Raw genomic sequence first — 14755 nt, forward strand, 5'->3', positions numbered from 1 at the left:
CCTTAGTCCTTAGACTGTGAGGAGGAAGAGTCTCACCATACAATACATTTTACTGTCCCTAACACAGAACAATTTATTTTTATTTTATTAAATTTTTTGATAATAATTTATTTATTTATTTATTTTTTAAACAACTGAATAAAATTTCCCTATTACAATATTTGAAAACATAATTATTATACATAATAAATTATCTTTAATTTGAATATATTTTTTTTTTTTTTTTTACTTTTATATAAATATTATTAATTTTTTTATTTAATTTTATTTATTTATTTTTATATATAATTTCCTATTCCAGCACACAACAACTCAGGCTATAGCTAATCCCAGTTGAACTCCCTTACCAAACTTTCCCTAAAAATCCAAGCCTCCTGAGCGTAGCCAACCAAGGATTTAAAATCACCTCCACTTAAAAACTGTTCAAACAGTACCCTGGAGAGGTTTGAAAACCCAAACCACTTTCTTCTTATAAATCCCAAAACTGGGCAAATGGCAATAAAGTGGAAGTGATCCTCCATCTGGCCGAGATTACACAAAGAGCATCTCCTGTGATCTTCTTTCTTCCAAGGCTTGTCATTCAAATTCAACAGTCCACACCTCAGTTTAAAAATCCATTTTACATGATCTAAATTATTTTCATTGTAAAAATAATTACAATTGCCCAAGCATATTTGGCTGTAATAACTGTTGAAATTTGAATGACTTGCCCTAGCTCTTGCTCTCTCCAGCTCAACTTGCTTTACTTTCTGGGATAAACTTCTCATTTCCCCCAACCACATTTCCCTATTTTCCCAATTTAGAGCCAAGCCATAATCATTTTTTCGAGCAAGGTCTGCCCATTCTCGAAACCAGAACGTGTTACATCTAACTACCTCGTGTGCCAGAAACCTAGGAAGACGCTCATCGTCATAACTCAACACAACTTTACCAATATATCCCAAATGAAGGTTCAGGCAATATTCAAAAATACTATTTCTTTGACATTCCAGATCCAGCATGTAGTTCGGAGTGTAACTTGGTGCGCTTAGAAGCAGTTTCAAATAGAACCGTTCACATTTGTCCAATACTTCATACTGTTTAAATCCCCAAACCTGCGCACAATACGTGAGCATCGCTCGAGTAACCGTATTGAAGACTCGGGACTTGGAGTTCACTGAAATAAATTTATTTGAAATGAAACGTTTCCATACTAGATTCAAGGCTAGTTTACTGCATTTAGCTTTATTAGCAAGGTGAGCCTGGAATGCCAGCCGAGGAGTCAGCAACACCCCCAGATAGTTGTACTGGTTAACCACTTCTATACGTTGATTTTTATACACCCATTTATCATCACCAGCTTGCCCTCCCTTACGAAAGACCATCATCTTGGATTTAGCCAAATTTACACGTAAATTCCACCTATCACAGTACATTTCTAGATTACAAATCATTTTTTTCATTTTAAATGCACTCGTGGAAAGGAGCACCAGGTCATCGGCATACATTAGCACATTGATATTACGCCCATTTATTTGCAGACCCTCGCCTAAATATTGCTCTAGATCATTTATAAACAGGGAGAACAACAGAGGGCTCAAAAGACATCCTTGCTTAACACCCATCATACAATCAAAAAACGAAGAGACTCCCGTTTTACTCCATACCACCGATCTAGTGTTACTATATAAACTTCTAAGGGAAGCAAGAAACTTACTTGACACGCCTATACAACTTAATTTGTAAAATAGAGTTCTTCTGTCAATGGAGTCAAAAGCTGCCGAAAGATCCACAAAAAAACCGTAAACTCTTTTAAACCCTCTTTTCCAAGACACGTGCACCGCAGAGGTCAGGCTGAACACATTATCTACAGTAGAATAGCCAGGACGAAAACCCGACTGACATTCACTGAGGATACCTCTATTCTGGACCCAATTTGCAATCCGTCTTAACAGTAGACCCGTAAATATTTTTGCGATCGCATTAATAAAGGAAATACCGCGATAATTTGAAACTTGACATATTTCTCCTTTCTTAAACAACGGAAATATAATGGACGTTGTAAAACTTACCGGCACTGTACCTCGCTCGTACAGAACATTAAAAAATGCCAACAAACGGGCCTGAAAATTTGCTGGGGAACCAATGAAAAATTCTGACGGTATCCTATCTAGTCCAGGCGCCTTATTTCTTTTAGCAGACATCAACACAGCCGTTAGTTCTTCTACAGAAAATTTTTTATCAAACACAGGATCTATCAGATGTGGCTCCGCATATTCTATTGGCCTAGCAATAAGAGGGGGATTCAACAATTGCCTAAAATAATCTACCCAATCTTTCATATCAATTTGCGCAGAACATCTAAAATTTTTATTTTTAAATACTCCTACTCTATTCCAAAAATCTTTTGAATTTTTAATTTGATTTAGCTCCTCAATAGTGTTTATATAATACATTTTCTTTTTTTCTGAACATAATCTTTTATAAAGACCTCTTTTTACTAGATAAGCCTCTCTTGCTTCCTCCGTACCAATCTTCCTAAATTTATTTAGCAAGGACAACACCTCTTTCCTCAATTTCTGACAATCCTTATCAAACCAAACTTGTTTAAAACAACTTGGCCCAAAATTTTTACTATTTTTAAAACAATAATTCCCCATACTGGCTGCTTTACGTACACAGGTAAGTAAATTAACTAATTCATCTTCAATATTCTCAGATTGCGCACATTGCTTTACTGCATTATCTAATTTATCAGAGAAATATATCTCATCCTGTCTGGTCCATAATAACTTCGGTAACAACGGCAACAACTCATTTTCATCTTCTTTTAAATTCACTTTGATTGTGACACTAATTGGGAAATGATCCGAGTAAAATTCCGATAAAACACGAAAACTACTCATTAAATTAATACTATCAAAAGTAATGCAAGCAATATCATTTGTCGAAGTACCCATTGCACCCGTGAAAGTTATTTCTCCTTCTTCGTCTCCCGGAGTTCTGCCGTTCAGTACTATCAAATTATACGCTTCACACAATTCCAAAAATTTTCTTCCTCTCCCATTTACAATTTTATCTTTCGATTTTCTGTACGGAGCCACCGGAAGAGTGCTCCCATTATCGTCCAAAAGATCACTTGGCATAATAGACTGCTCCTCCCCAATTCTAACATTCCAGTCACCTATTATTAAGTAGTCTCCTAGATCTTCACCTTTCAGTAAGTACTCCAAGTTATTGAAATCTCTATCCCAATGACTGCTGTTTATATACACAGGAAGTATTAGCAAATTACTATTAGCAATATTTATCCTAACAAAACAAACACTATTTTTAATAATGAATGTGCATAAGTTATTAATTAATGTGGTTTTTCTTAAAAGATTCAAAATACCGCCGCTGGCCCTACCATGTTTACACTCTCGAACTGCTGGTATCCAATGCAATGTATATTCCTGAAAATATTTGTTAAACTTTTCTATATCCTCTCTTTCAACATGCGTCTCTAATAGAAATATAATATCGAAACTTTTTATAAATGCCATAAAATGATTATCAAAAATTTTATTCTTTAACCCACTAATGTTATAAGAAACAATTTGAACGAATTTATTATCTAGATTAGCAGAATTATTTTTTAAACCCTTAAAGAGACTCATACCTGAACCCAACAATTGCTATACACTACTCGACTCTGTCTTCCTCTTCTTGTTGGTCTGCTCGCCAGTTGGATGTCCACGAAGCCATCTCAGCGCGGGATGTTTACTGAAGATCGGCGGTTGAACCTTCTGCCTATGCTGTTGAACACTGACATTAAGCTTGGCTGGCGTCAACACACTACTTGGCTTGCCTTTATCTGCTTCCTCTTGGCCCGTGTTAGATCCCATAGCAATCGGCTCTTGCTCCTCTAATGTAATCAATTCTTCCAGAGAGTACAACTCACCATCAACCAACAATTTGCCCCCTCTTAGCGATGCTCTACACTGCATACTTCTCGCTTGCACCATATAAGGTATTAGTTTCTTCCCAAGCTGCCTTTCTTCATACGAATAATCCTGAGATATGCCAAAATTTGTTCCCTTTAAGTTTCTTGCAAGTCTTAGAATTTCAATTTTTTTACGAAAGGTAACGAATTTAATTAAAACGGGTCTATTACTAGGCAAATGTCTCCCAACTCTTATAATTCTATCAATCTCCTTGAGTTCAATATCAGCTTTTAAATCATTCCTTAATACACTCATAACAGCCGTCTCTAGTTGTTCTACTGTTTCATTCTCCTTTTGCTCCACGTTATACATTATAATGTTTTTCTCCTTATCCTTTCTCATCAAGCTACTGACATTTCTGCTCAAATCTTTGACTTCCTTGTTCACATCTCTATATTTCACTTCTACATTATCTAATTTACTGCTGATTCCCTCAAGCTGGTTTCGGAATAAATTAATTGTATTCTCCAACTGCTTAGTATTTTGCTCCATTTGATTTTTCATTTCGATCAATTTACACATTATATCATTTAAATTAATTTCAGCCATTCTAACAATTATAATTAAAAATAAAACCTTTATTGATATCCTTTATAATATATAAAATTATAATTCTATTTATAATATTTACTTCTTTTTTTAAAAAAAATCTTGTATTATTTAATTTTTACTTAATTTTTTTCTTTTTTTAATTTTTAATTTAGTTTTATTTTTTAATTAAATAATATATCGCAGTAGATTAGAACTCAGTTGTAAAGCTGATAGTTTTGTGATTATCTAATAATATTGTATTATTTACCTTATTTATTCCAATATAATATCTAACTGAGCGAACTTTAATGTTGATCAACAGTCTCCGCCGAGAGTTGGGCTATCCCCACTACTCGTTGACAATTCTCTTCAATGAATTTTTACTAATTTATTAAGTTCTTATTCAATTTATTTACACTAAATACTCGAAAACCGATGGATAGAGTTTAATAAATTTTCACTATAAAGTACAAAATTGTATAATTTTTTCACTGGTCAATTTTTGCTATCGCACTCCTAGTTTAAACCACTTAAATTTAACTTAGAGACAGACACGAAGTGACTTGTTCAAACGCTCGTGAGACACTCCCCTAATGAATAACGTTAGTTGCTAGTAAATGTTAATGTGAGTAAAGGTAATGTGTTAATAAATCAGGTTATTACTTACAAATTTAGCGAGTTTTATTATTTAATCAAACCCACATATTTAACGTAACTAGTGGCAGGCATTAGTTGTGTAAGTAAAGTTCTTTCTTAGTAAAAGGACAAGAAAAACTTTACAATATACTAGTTTCTCATTTTTCTCATCTTTTTGTTTTATGGAGTTGATCGATTTGGCAAATGAAGCATTCATGTATCGTCTACATTTAAATGAGGAGATCGTTGAATATTAATTTAAAGGTTGTAACGTTAATTTTTTAAAAAAAGTACACATCCTTTGGGTTAATTTCAGTTATTGTTTTGTGTTCTGTCAGCAACATTGACTTGGAACTGTGATTACTCTATTTGTCGATAAATCAAATCAACTTTTCTTTATCGCCGTAAATTTGGTTTTTAGCCAATAATTCCGTTTGTTTTAATTTCTGGTCTTATTAAAAAACATATTTTTGTTCGCGGGTATTTTTAATGCATTGGATAGTTTTTAAATTGTTAATCTATATTTTTTACTGTGTTCTCTAAACAGTATACCTGTAAAATCCTCTACACTACTCTGTACATATGCAGACGACACAGCCATACTAGCTACAAATACACATCCTTCATCAACTTCATACAAGTTACAGACACATTTACATAAAATAGCATCCTGGGCAAAAAAGTGGCGGATTAAAATGAACCCACAGAAATGCCAGCACGCCACGTTTACTCTCTGGCGGGGCTTCTGTCCACCTGTCCTCTTCAACAGCAATCCTCTTCCTTGTACAGATCTGGTGCGCTACCTTGGGCTCTGCATATACAAATGACTCACGTGGAACCCACACGCTAGACTTAAAAGACAATCAATGACAAAACGTGCGAAACTGCTCTTCAGACTTCTTGGACGACTCTCCAAATTACCCATTGAACTCAAACGCTTAATATACAACACTATTCTCAAACCTATGTGGACTTAGGGACAAGAGCTTTGGAGTTCAGCCAAACCTACAAACATACGGACTGAACAAACATTTCAGTCAAAACTCCTCCGACAGATAGCTGACGCTCCTTTCTACGGTGACTAACCTTACTCTTCGCAACGACCTCAACATTCCCTTTATAGACCAACTCGCCAATACTAAATACCAAAAATTCCATACTACTCTCTCGACTATCCTCTTGTACTGTCTCTCGCTTCCTCTGACATCCCTAATACTCCTCGCCGACTGAATCGCCAGTGGCCCCGCGACTTCCTTGCAGTCTGAAGGTCTAAACGCCATTATTCACCTATCTCTCCTCTCTCCTCACATTCTCCTCTCTCCTATAGAGAGTGCTATCGCTGGTTAGCTTCTCTCCTCCCGCACCAGTTCATCACTCTCTCCATATTTACTGATTGTTTATAACTGTATGCATATTGTAAATTATAAAATAAATTTAAAAAAATAAATATTTTTTAAATGTATTCCATTATAATTTTGTAATAATTATTTATTCATTCTTGATTGGTATTAATTAATAGACGCATAGTTTTATTGCCTTTATCTATTTTTTTTTTTTTTTTTTTTTTTTTTTTTTTTTTTTTTTTTTTTTTTTTGTCCGGCGCATCAACTGCGAGGTTATTAGCGCCTCACACTCTTTCATTTTCCACTCGAGCTAGAATGGCGCTTGCCCAAAATACCCAGCATCCGAAACAACGCCTTTGAATGGTCAAAGGCGGAGGGAGCTAAGGAAGTATGGTATTATGGTCTTGACTTACTCTCTTTACCATCGCATCCGACGACGGGGAGAAGTCAGCCCAACGTTTCGCGCCATTCTCTAACTAGTATCAGGGGATTGCTAACGAAATCACTACCTAAGCACTAACTAAATAAATACATTCATACCAGAAGATACATTCATACTAGAAAATACACTCATATCAATAAATACATTCTTACTAATAAATACATTTATACCAGCAAGTACATTCATATCAATAAATACATTTTTACTAATAAATACATTTATACCAGCAAGTGCATTCATACCAATAAATACATTCTTACTAATTACATACACGCTTTCTACATTCACTCTGGAGGAGTGTACTCGATATTCCACTCCTCGCTTAAGATATCCTAACCTAGCCTAACCTAACTGATCTAAATTTTACTATACAAGTTACTACTCTTCAAAAAGTCAAACAGTTTTCCTATATAAGGGGAACCCTCTTTTAAAATTGCCCGCAAGTTACATGGTAGCCCTGTTCTTTGTCTCTTTCCTTTAAGGGCCTGACACTCTTCTAACATGTGGATCACGGTCAGACTCTCTCTACATAGTGGGCATTTCGGCTTTCTTCCGTTCACTAGCAGGTATCCGTGGGTGACTCTTGTATGCCCAATTCTGAGTCTGGTGAGCACTACCGACTCTCTACGCGGGAAATTCTCTACTATTTGATTAAGCACTTGTGGCTTAATTTGCTTCAACTTCTCATTTAAGGGATCCCATTCGGACTGCCACTTTTTAAACATGGAGTACTTTGCAAATGTTTTTACGTCGTCCGGTCTGACAGGGATGGCTAGATCCGCATTTGAGCAGGCAGCCTGTTTGGCCGCTGCATCAGCTCTCTCGTTTCCAGCCACCCCTATATGACCTGGTACCCATACAAAGATTACCTTTTTATCACATGTATTCAGATTATGCAATGTCTCATGGATACGGATAATAAATGGATCGTCTGAGAATCTATCCTGAAGGGCCTTTATTGCGCTGAGAGAGTCTGTCAGCACCAGGACTTTAGAGTAATTTCTTTCAGATATCGTTTTTAATGCTTGCCAGATGGCATACATTTCGGCTGTGTACACTGTAGCATGCGAGGGAAGTGTCCACGTGGCGGTAACTCCTTGAGTGTAGATGGCACATCCTACACCGTTGCATATCTTCGAGCCATCAGTGTAAATGGGTCGGTAATCCATATAGAAATTTAAAATTTCTAAGAGTTTCTGCCTATAAAGTACGGGAGGAGTTTCTTCTTTCTTATGTGCTGTCAGATCCAACCTAATTCGTGGAAAGTTCATTAACCAAGGAGGAAAAGAACTATATCTCCAAGACTCCACTGGACCAATTTCTAGCCTCTCCGCTTCTAGTACACTTTTAGCTCTGACGCCCAGAGGACGCGTCCGCGTTCTCTGCTGTTGAAATTGGTGGTCGTAAGGGCTCTCAAATAAAGTCGGATGCAACGGATGGGTTGGTTTCCCCCACATTCCAGCATAATACGTCAATGTCAGCTGCTCTCTCCTAGCCTTTATCTATTGTTTTGCTAAAGGTATTAGCACCACTTTTTTAATTGGTTTTTATTTTGATTGAATGATAAATATTTTTTCCTTTTGTCCGAGCAAACCTTCACAAAAAAATAGAGTTAGATTTCTTTTCATTTTTATAAAGCGGTTTCTGTTTTTTTAAGAAAAAAACAAACTGATTTGGGTTTTAAAGCAAAACATTCACAGTGAAACCGATGGCAATTTTTGCAGTTTGTAAGAAAATAAAAGAAGTCTGTTCAAATAGTGTTCAAACACGCGCGTTATATTGGTTCATGAAAAAATTTTATAAAAAAAGCTGTACACAGAAATTGATTTTAACTTCAATCGATAATCCATCATATCCTAACCTACGATCCAAATCTACTACAAGCTACTACCTTACCGCTTTCCATGAACTACTTCCAATTGAATATAGATACAGTGTTGCCAATTTCTAGTTAATGTTACAGTAAATCTTACGCCGAGTTCATTTACTCTAAGCCTTTCGATTTGTTTAATCAAGTTTGTTTTATTTGTCATTTTGCATTATGGATAGGGTTGCCAACTGCCCTTTTTTGGAAAGGACAGTCCTTTTTTAACACCTGGTTGTCCTTGTCCTTTCTTAAATTAGGAAAGGACGCCTTCTGTTCTTTTTTCAGATATTATTTGCACAAATCTAATTTATTTTATTGTATTTTTGATTTAAGTTCTGACTTCCGAGACTTCTTCAATTGGTGTGTTGTTTTTTTGTTCTAACTGAACTGAATAGGTCAACAGGTTATTGATGTAACGATGAACTATTCTTGAATAAATATGTAAGATATAATTGTACCCAGGCCAGGTTACAGACGGGGGAAAGGGGACTTTCGCGCGGGGCCCGGAGCCGGAGTCTCTGCATGTACTCCTAAAAAGAAAAGGAAAACGAATGATATATATATATATATATATATATATATTCCCGGGCCTCAAAATCCTGTCGACGGCCCTGAATGTACTTTTTTTAAGGTGTCCTTTTTTGGAACTTTATAGAGTTGCAGTACAACGACCCCTTCTGGAGTATCTTTATACTGGGTTTAAAAAACCTGTGAGATTGTTAAATTATTATTTATTATATTCACAATATTATTTGTGAGATTATTAAGTTATTCAACGTTCTCATTCACAGATAGAAATTTTTCATATTTCCAGGGTTTTGTATCGCTTACTGGATCCCTAGGACATGTAAAATGCTAGAACTACAGGATACTCAAAATCCATGCCCGCAATTGACGTGTTAAGCCATGATTAGCGGGCTTTAACTTAGCAGGGGTTACCCTAATTTTCAAAAGCATCCTAACTAAACCAAATATTTGTACACAAAAATCGCTATATTTTAGTTTAAAAGCCCAATTCAAGTTATTTAAAATATTATCTCCATTATCTCTAAACCTGACTAAATGCTCCAAACTTTAAACACTGTCCAATCGTTATACAAGTATTTACTCCAAACATGAATTAGAGAAAAACAAATGAATATTGGTTTTCTCAGACGTTTTGTTCAGTCCTCAAAGCTAATTCTTCCACTCAGTTCCAATTACGTCATAATACTTTACATTCTTTGAACTTGGATTACTTCTTCTTTACTACGTCTTTTCGTACCCATTTCCAGTCATTCTCCAGTTTTTCTATTCCAGGCCGATCACTGCGTTCTTCATTCCATCTACTTTCTTTCCACGTTGTGGTAATTTGCTGTCCATCATCTTTTCACCTTCTCACATCACTGTGCATCACCTAGGAACTGTAAGGAGCTCCACCTAGAAAGAGAAAATCTAAGAGGCAGCAGCTGGATTCAAAACCGGGATCTCCGTATGGGAATCTAGTATAAGCTAACTACTGAGTTAATTCCGTCCCTAATTTGTTTTATTATGAAAAGATAGACACCATTGATGAGGACTCGGTAGTGCGACTTTTATCAACACTTGTATGCAAGTGTAGCCCTTGGATTTTAAAAGTTGGTGCATCCCTGTTGTCCTAATACGTTCCTGATATGCTGTCCAATGTATTTATAAGTAACAAGTATGAATGAGGGTGAAAATTATAGTATCTGTTTGCGATAAACTGTTTATTAATATTCTAAAATTGTGTTATCTATTACCGTAGACTTTATCGTTAGAGTCACACTTCTCTGAACGATTGAATCAACTGAAAATGGATCAAAAATTCGAAACTAATTAAAATAAAAAGGAACAAATAAAACGGAAATCAAATATCATATCTTTTTCTCAAATATTCCATGATTTAATAGAAATCTTCGATCAAGAAATTAACCAAAATAGTTAACCGGAACTTTGATTGAACAAAAAGCTGTACGATTTGCTAAAAACAAAACATCCTGTTTGTGCATGACTATAAATGTTTAGGTCTGTTCTTTTTTGTGGTACAAAATACAGTTTAAAGTTGGAAAATTCTCTAAGACAATTCTTTTTAGAGATTTCTGATCAAAATTAGGATTACTGAAACCTAATAACCCCCACAAATGGCGCTAACAATTAGAAATGAAGTTATTGTTTTAATAAAAGATTTTCTTGTTTATAGGAAATTTATAATGTAATAAATATTTAAATTGTGTCAATATATATTCATCGATTATGAAGTGGTGAAAAATAGGCGAAAAAAAGAGAGTAGATCAATGAATAATGGATTATTTAGGAGGCGTTGTATGTATTTATTATAAGTAGAGTCTGCAAGGGATGTTGTTAACATCATGGGATGACGTGGGCTAGCGGTGATTTAAAAACAAATACATTCTTCTTTGATGCAGGATTTTGCGTACACGACTGGACAACGGCAATTAGTGTGCTTTAATCCCTTTTATATCAGAGATGATTTTTCCAAGCTAACTTTCTATTTTTATTTAATTGGAAATTTTTCAACTCCAGAACAATTGTTTTGGAAGCAATAAATATGCTGATGAAATATGCCAGAGTAACTTTCCAAAAGTAATGTTTTAATATGCTGTTGATGCAGAATAGCTCTGTGTCTAATTCTAGTACCATTGTCAAACTTATTACAAATTATAAGCTGCTAAATAAAGCGGTTTTGCTAATGAATAAACAGTTACGGACAAAAGAAACGCTGGTTGATGGATAAAGAACATCTGGTAAAGCAGGCAATTTATATTGATTCACAGAAATTCATTTAACTTGACAATTAAAACATAGTACTGGATAAAACTAATAATACGAACGTGAAAATAACGGAAGAAGGTTTTCGATGTTATCTGTGAACATTTATAGAACTATTTATAAAATCATAATTAGCAACTTTGAAATCGTTTGATCAGTTTCTGTCATGTACTCAATTTTGATTCCCAAAGTAAGTATTAGGTAGACAAAACTTTGTCAACTAATCATTGGATAATCAAATACAGACAGGGTCTATTTACGCTGAATTTTAAACATTACGAACTGGTTAATATAAAATTTTAGTCATTAAAACGCTTTAGGTTTTAATAATGGTCTATATACTTCTAAGCAATGCACAATTTAGCAATGCCACTGGGTGGTAGCTTAAGCATTGGTAAAAGAACTGAATTGCACCGCAGAAGTTTTGGAAGTTATCCAGGGATTTGTATCCAAAATTTGTCATTTAAATTGAAATTGTATCTTTCATTTACCTATTGCATTATGCTGTGCTCCTATTTCGACAAGAGATGGTGCAGCAATCTCTCCTATTTCAAAGGTGGACGCAGGATAACCACAGAGGAATATTCTAGGTCCTGTTCTGTACCCTCTACATTCACAATCAAACTCTACACTGTGTAAATTAGACACAGCCACATTGGCGAAAAGTACTACGCCTTTATCATCTTCCTAATTCTTAAGACAAGCCTTTTGTTTCAAAGTACCATGGATCATTGGACAAACTTTCTAGCGGGACCACTGCCCACCAGTCTACTTCTTTCTCAGACTGTTATTGGCAAACATCTAAATGGGACCCAGACTTAAAATACAAGCCACGACAAAACGGTCCTTACCGATTTATTGGAAGACGATCTAAATTAACGTTGTAACCTTAAAAGGATTAATTATATACTACTCCATAACGTTTAATCTAATATGGATCTATGAGCTAGAACTCTAAGGCTGAGCTGAAAGACAAATCCAAGGACATGATAGATATACTAGTGCAAAAAAATTTCGTCAAATAGTGGATTCCTAGTTCTACGTCACCAATTCCTCAATATCTCTTTTACAAAGCTGCTAGCTAAGAGCAATACCATACCATACTGCACTAACCCTTTCGTCTTACCTTTACTGACATTCACGATATCCTACCCTGCTGACTGAATTGCCAGTGGCCTCGAAATCTCCTTTGGGACTGACTATCAATACAGGTATCACGTCGAAAGAACTACTAGTGGGTAACTTCTCTCTTTACGCTGTTCACGTACAGATTGCTCTGTTCATCTGATTTGTTGGGAATGAATGAAAATATACTGTATTTGTATAAAACATAGAAATTTTGTATCAGTCATTTAATGCATCAGAAAGTCAAATAAAATAAAGACAAAAACCTGTTCTAAAAGAAAGCTTTTATTAACATCTTTACTAAGAAGTTATTTATTTGATGAGTCCATTAATTAGAAATAATTATTATAATATGGAATTAAAAATTTACCTTGAATTGTTGTACGAAAATATAGTTATATTTTTCTTACTATTAAATATTTATAATTATTTTTTTTCTCACACTTGGCATCATTTTGAATTTTTTTATGGCTGCTTGCTGCTTATAAACAATCATTGTATTTTACTAACAGACCTTCAATATTTGTAATGATGATTATTAAAGAGAAATCAAATTCCGAATTGCCCTATTGTTCATTTAGGCTACTATTAACAGTTATAATTTATAACTCTATTGTTCCACATGTAAATAAATGCTAAGGTAACGGAAAATGTTTTAATTCACACTAAAAAAATGTGATCAGTTCCCTAAACTTCTCAAAAATAATATCACCTGTCTTTTCATTGATAGCTTCTCTTTGTTTGGTGCTTAAATATTGGTCTGCAATTCTTCCAATTGCAAATAACATCCATAAGAGGTCTTAAAACTAATCTAGAAAGGGATACTCTAACGGCTCACTCTTACTACTATACTTGAGGTTCCAACTCATTCATTTTTTTCTTTAAATCATATTTATTTATTACTAATAATACCCAGTTTTTAAAGTACACAACTTACAAACGTGTACGCACCAGATCGGGCCTTTTTTCTCTAACAATCGAGCGGATATGCTTGCGATTTTGGAGGCTTTGATTTGGTTAGAAGAAAGAAGTAATATTTAAAGAGGTTTACTTGTTCACAGTCAGTAGGATTTCGCTAGATATCCTGCTTAATCAGTAAAAGCCAACTCTAATAACGCTTAGGGTTTGTGAGCTATTGAATAATTTATTTTATTTACTTCAATTGGGCAAGAGCACACATAGGAACAAGAGGAAGATTGAACAGTCGGATTCCCTGGCGAAATCTGCGGCCAAACGTACTGCTCTAGAAGAAAGGATACAGCAAATCTTTCATATCATTGCGAAACTTCAGAAGAACGCAGCTTATATGAATGTGATGAACACTACGAGAATTTCACTGAAAAGAACAAAGATCCACTTACTGGCCATGGGAAGTTTAGAGAGTATTTGGGACCGTTTTAGTAACTTGGACTCCGCTAGTTGTCTCTGTGACACAACTGGCAATCAACAGCTGACAGAGGACCATTTCATATTCCACTGCCCACTTCTGGAATCAGCTAGATCTTCTCTGATCCAGCATTTCAGCCTTGTGTTTTTGAATAACCCAGGCCAATAAGTGACTTGATAATTTCAGTTAGATCTAAAAAAAAATTCTACAGTTTTGTGCGTTTTTTCAAAAAATATTGATTTTGACTTTTGTGATTTTAATATGATATTTATTTAATTGCATGTTTGGTTTTGTGTGTTACGTAAATTAGTAACATCTCATTTTCATTTTTATTTCATAATTCAGTACATTATATTTCGTAATTAATCAAGTTATAAAATGTAGTTACTCTACAACATTTAATAGTTATCTGAATTAGATTAGATTAAACTAGCCTACGCCACTGCGACCCCTTTGGATCTATTGTGGCTCCCCTCACTCTAAAGCTCACCCTCCAGACCTGTCCTTTTAATCAGACTCTTGATGCTGGAGAGCTACTTTTGGGTCAAGCTCCCGAGAAGTAACAAGTCTTAGCCATTGGAGCCCCTCGCACTGACACAACACGTGCAGTGCCGTTTCCTCCTCTTCCTGACAGAACCTGCAAAGGCTATCATCTGCCAGGCCCATGCG

At 35.1% G+C, this 14755-nt stretch overlaps 3 protein-coding genes across 7 annotated transcripts in view; 2 read left to right on the forward strand and 1 right to left on the reverse strand.

The window, feature by feature from the left end:
- Positions 1-14755, forward strand: part of LOC141452295 (uncharacterized) — a 592044-nt gene that overhangs the window by 485150 nt on the left and 92139 nt on the right. The window lies entirely within an intron of this gene.
- LOC141452302 (acyl-CoA synthetase short-chain family member 3, mitochondrial) overlaps positions 1-14755 on the reverse strand; it is a 54127-nt gene that overhangs the window by 28100 nt on the left and 11272 nt on the right. Inside the window, exons 1-2 of one of the 2 annotated variants that reach the window (XM_074124297.1) lie at positions 13070-13277; positions 10049-10203 (exon numbers count right to left, since the gene is read on the reverse strand). The exons of the other annotated variant lie outside the window; for it this stretch is intronic. Coding sequence (XP_073980398.1) covers positions 10049-10052 — 4 coding nt within the window. The 5' untranslated portion in view covers positions 10053-10203; positions 13070-13277. Of the gene's footprint in view, positions 1-10048; positions 10204-13069; positions 13278-14755 lie in introns of those variants that run through there. 2 annotated transcript variants of the gene reach the window in all.
- Positions 1-14755, forward strand: part of LOC141452335 (uncharacterized) — a 94777-nt gene that overhangs the window by 20240 nt on the left and 59782 nt on the right. The gene's annotated exons all lie outside the window — the stretch shown is intronic.

The sequence above is a fragment of the Rhodnius prolixus genome, unplaced genomic scaffold, assembly GCF_049639745.1.
Source record: "Rhodnius prolixus isolate KJV_2025 unplaced genomic scaffold, Rpr scaffold_3, whole genome shotgun sequence".
Lineage (NCBI taxonomy): Eukaryota > Metazoa > Arthropoda > Insecta > Hemiptera > Reduviidae > Rhodnius > Rhodnius prolixus.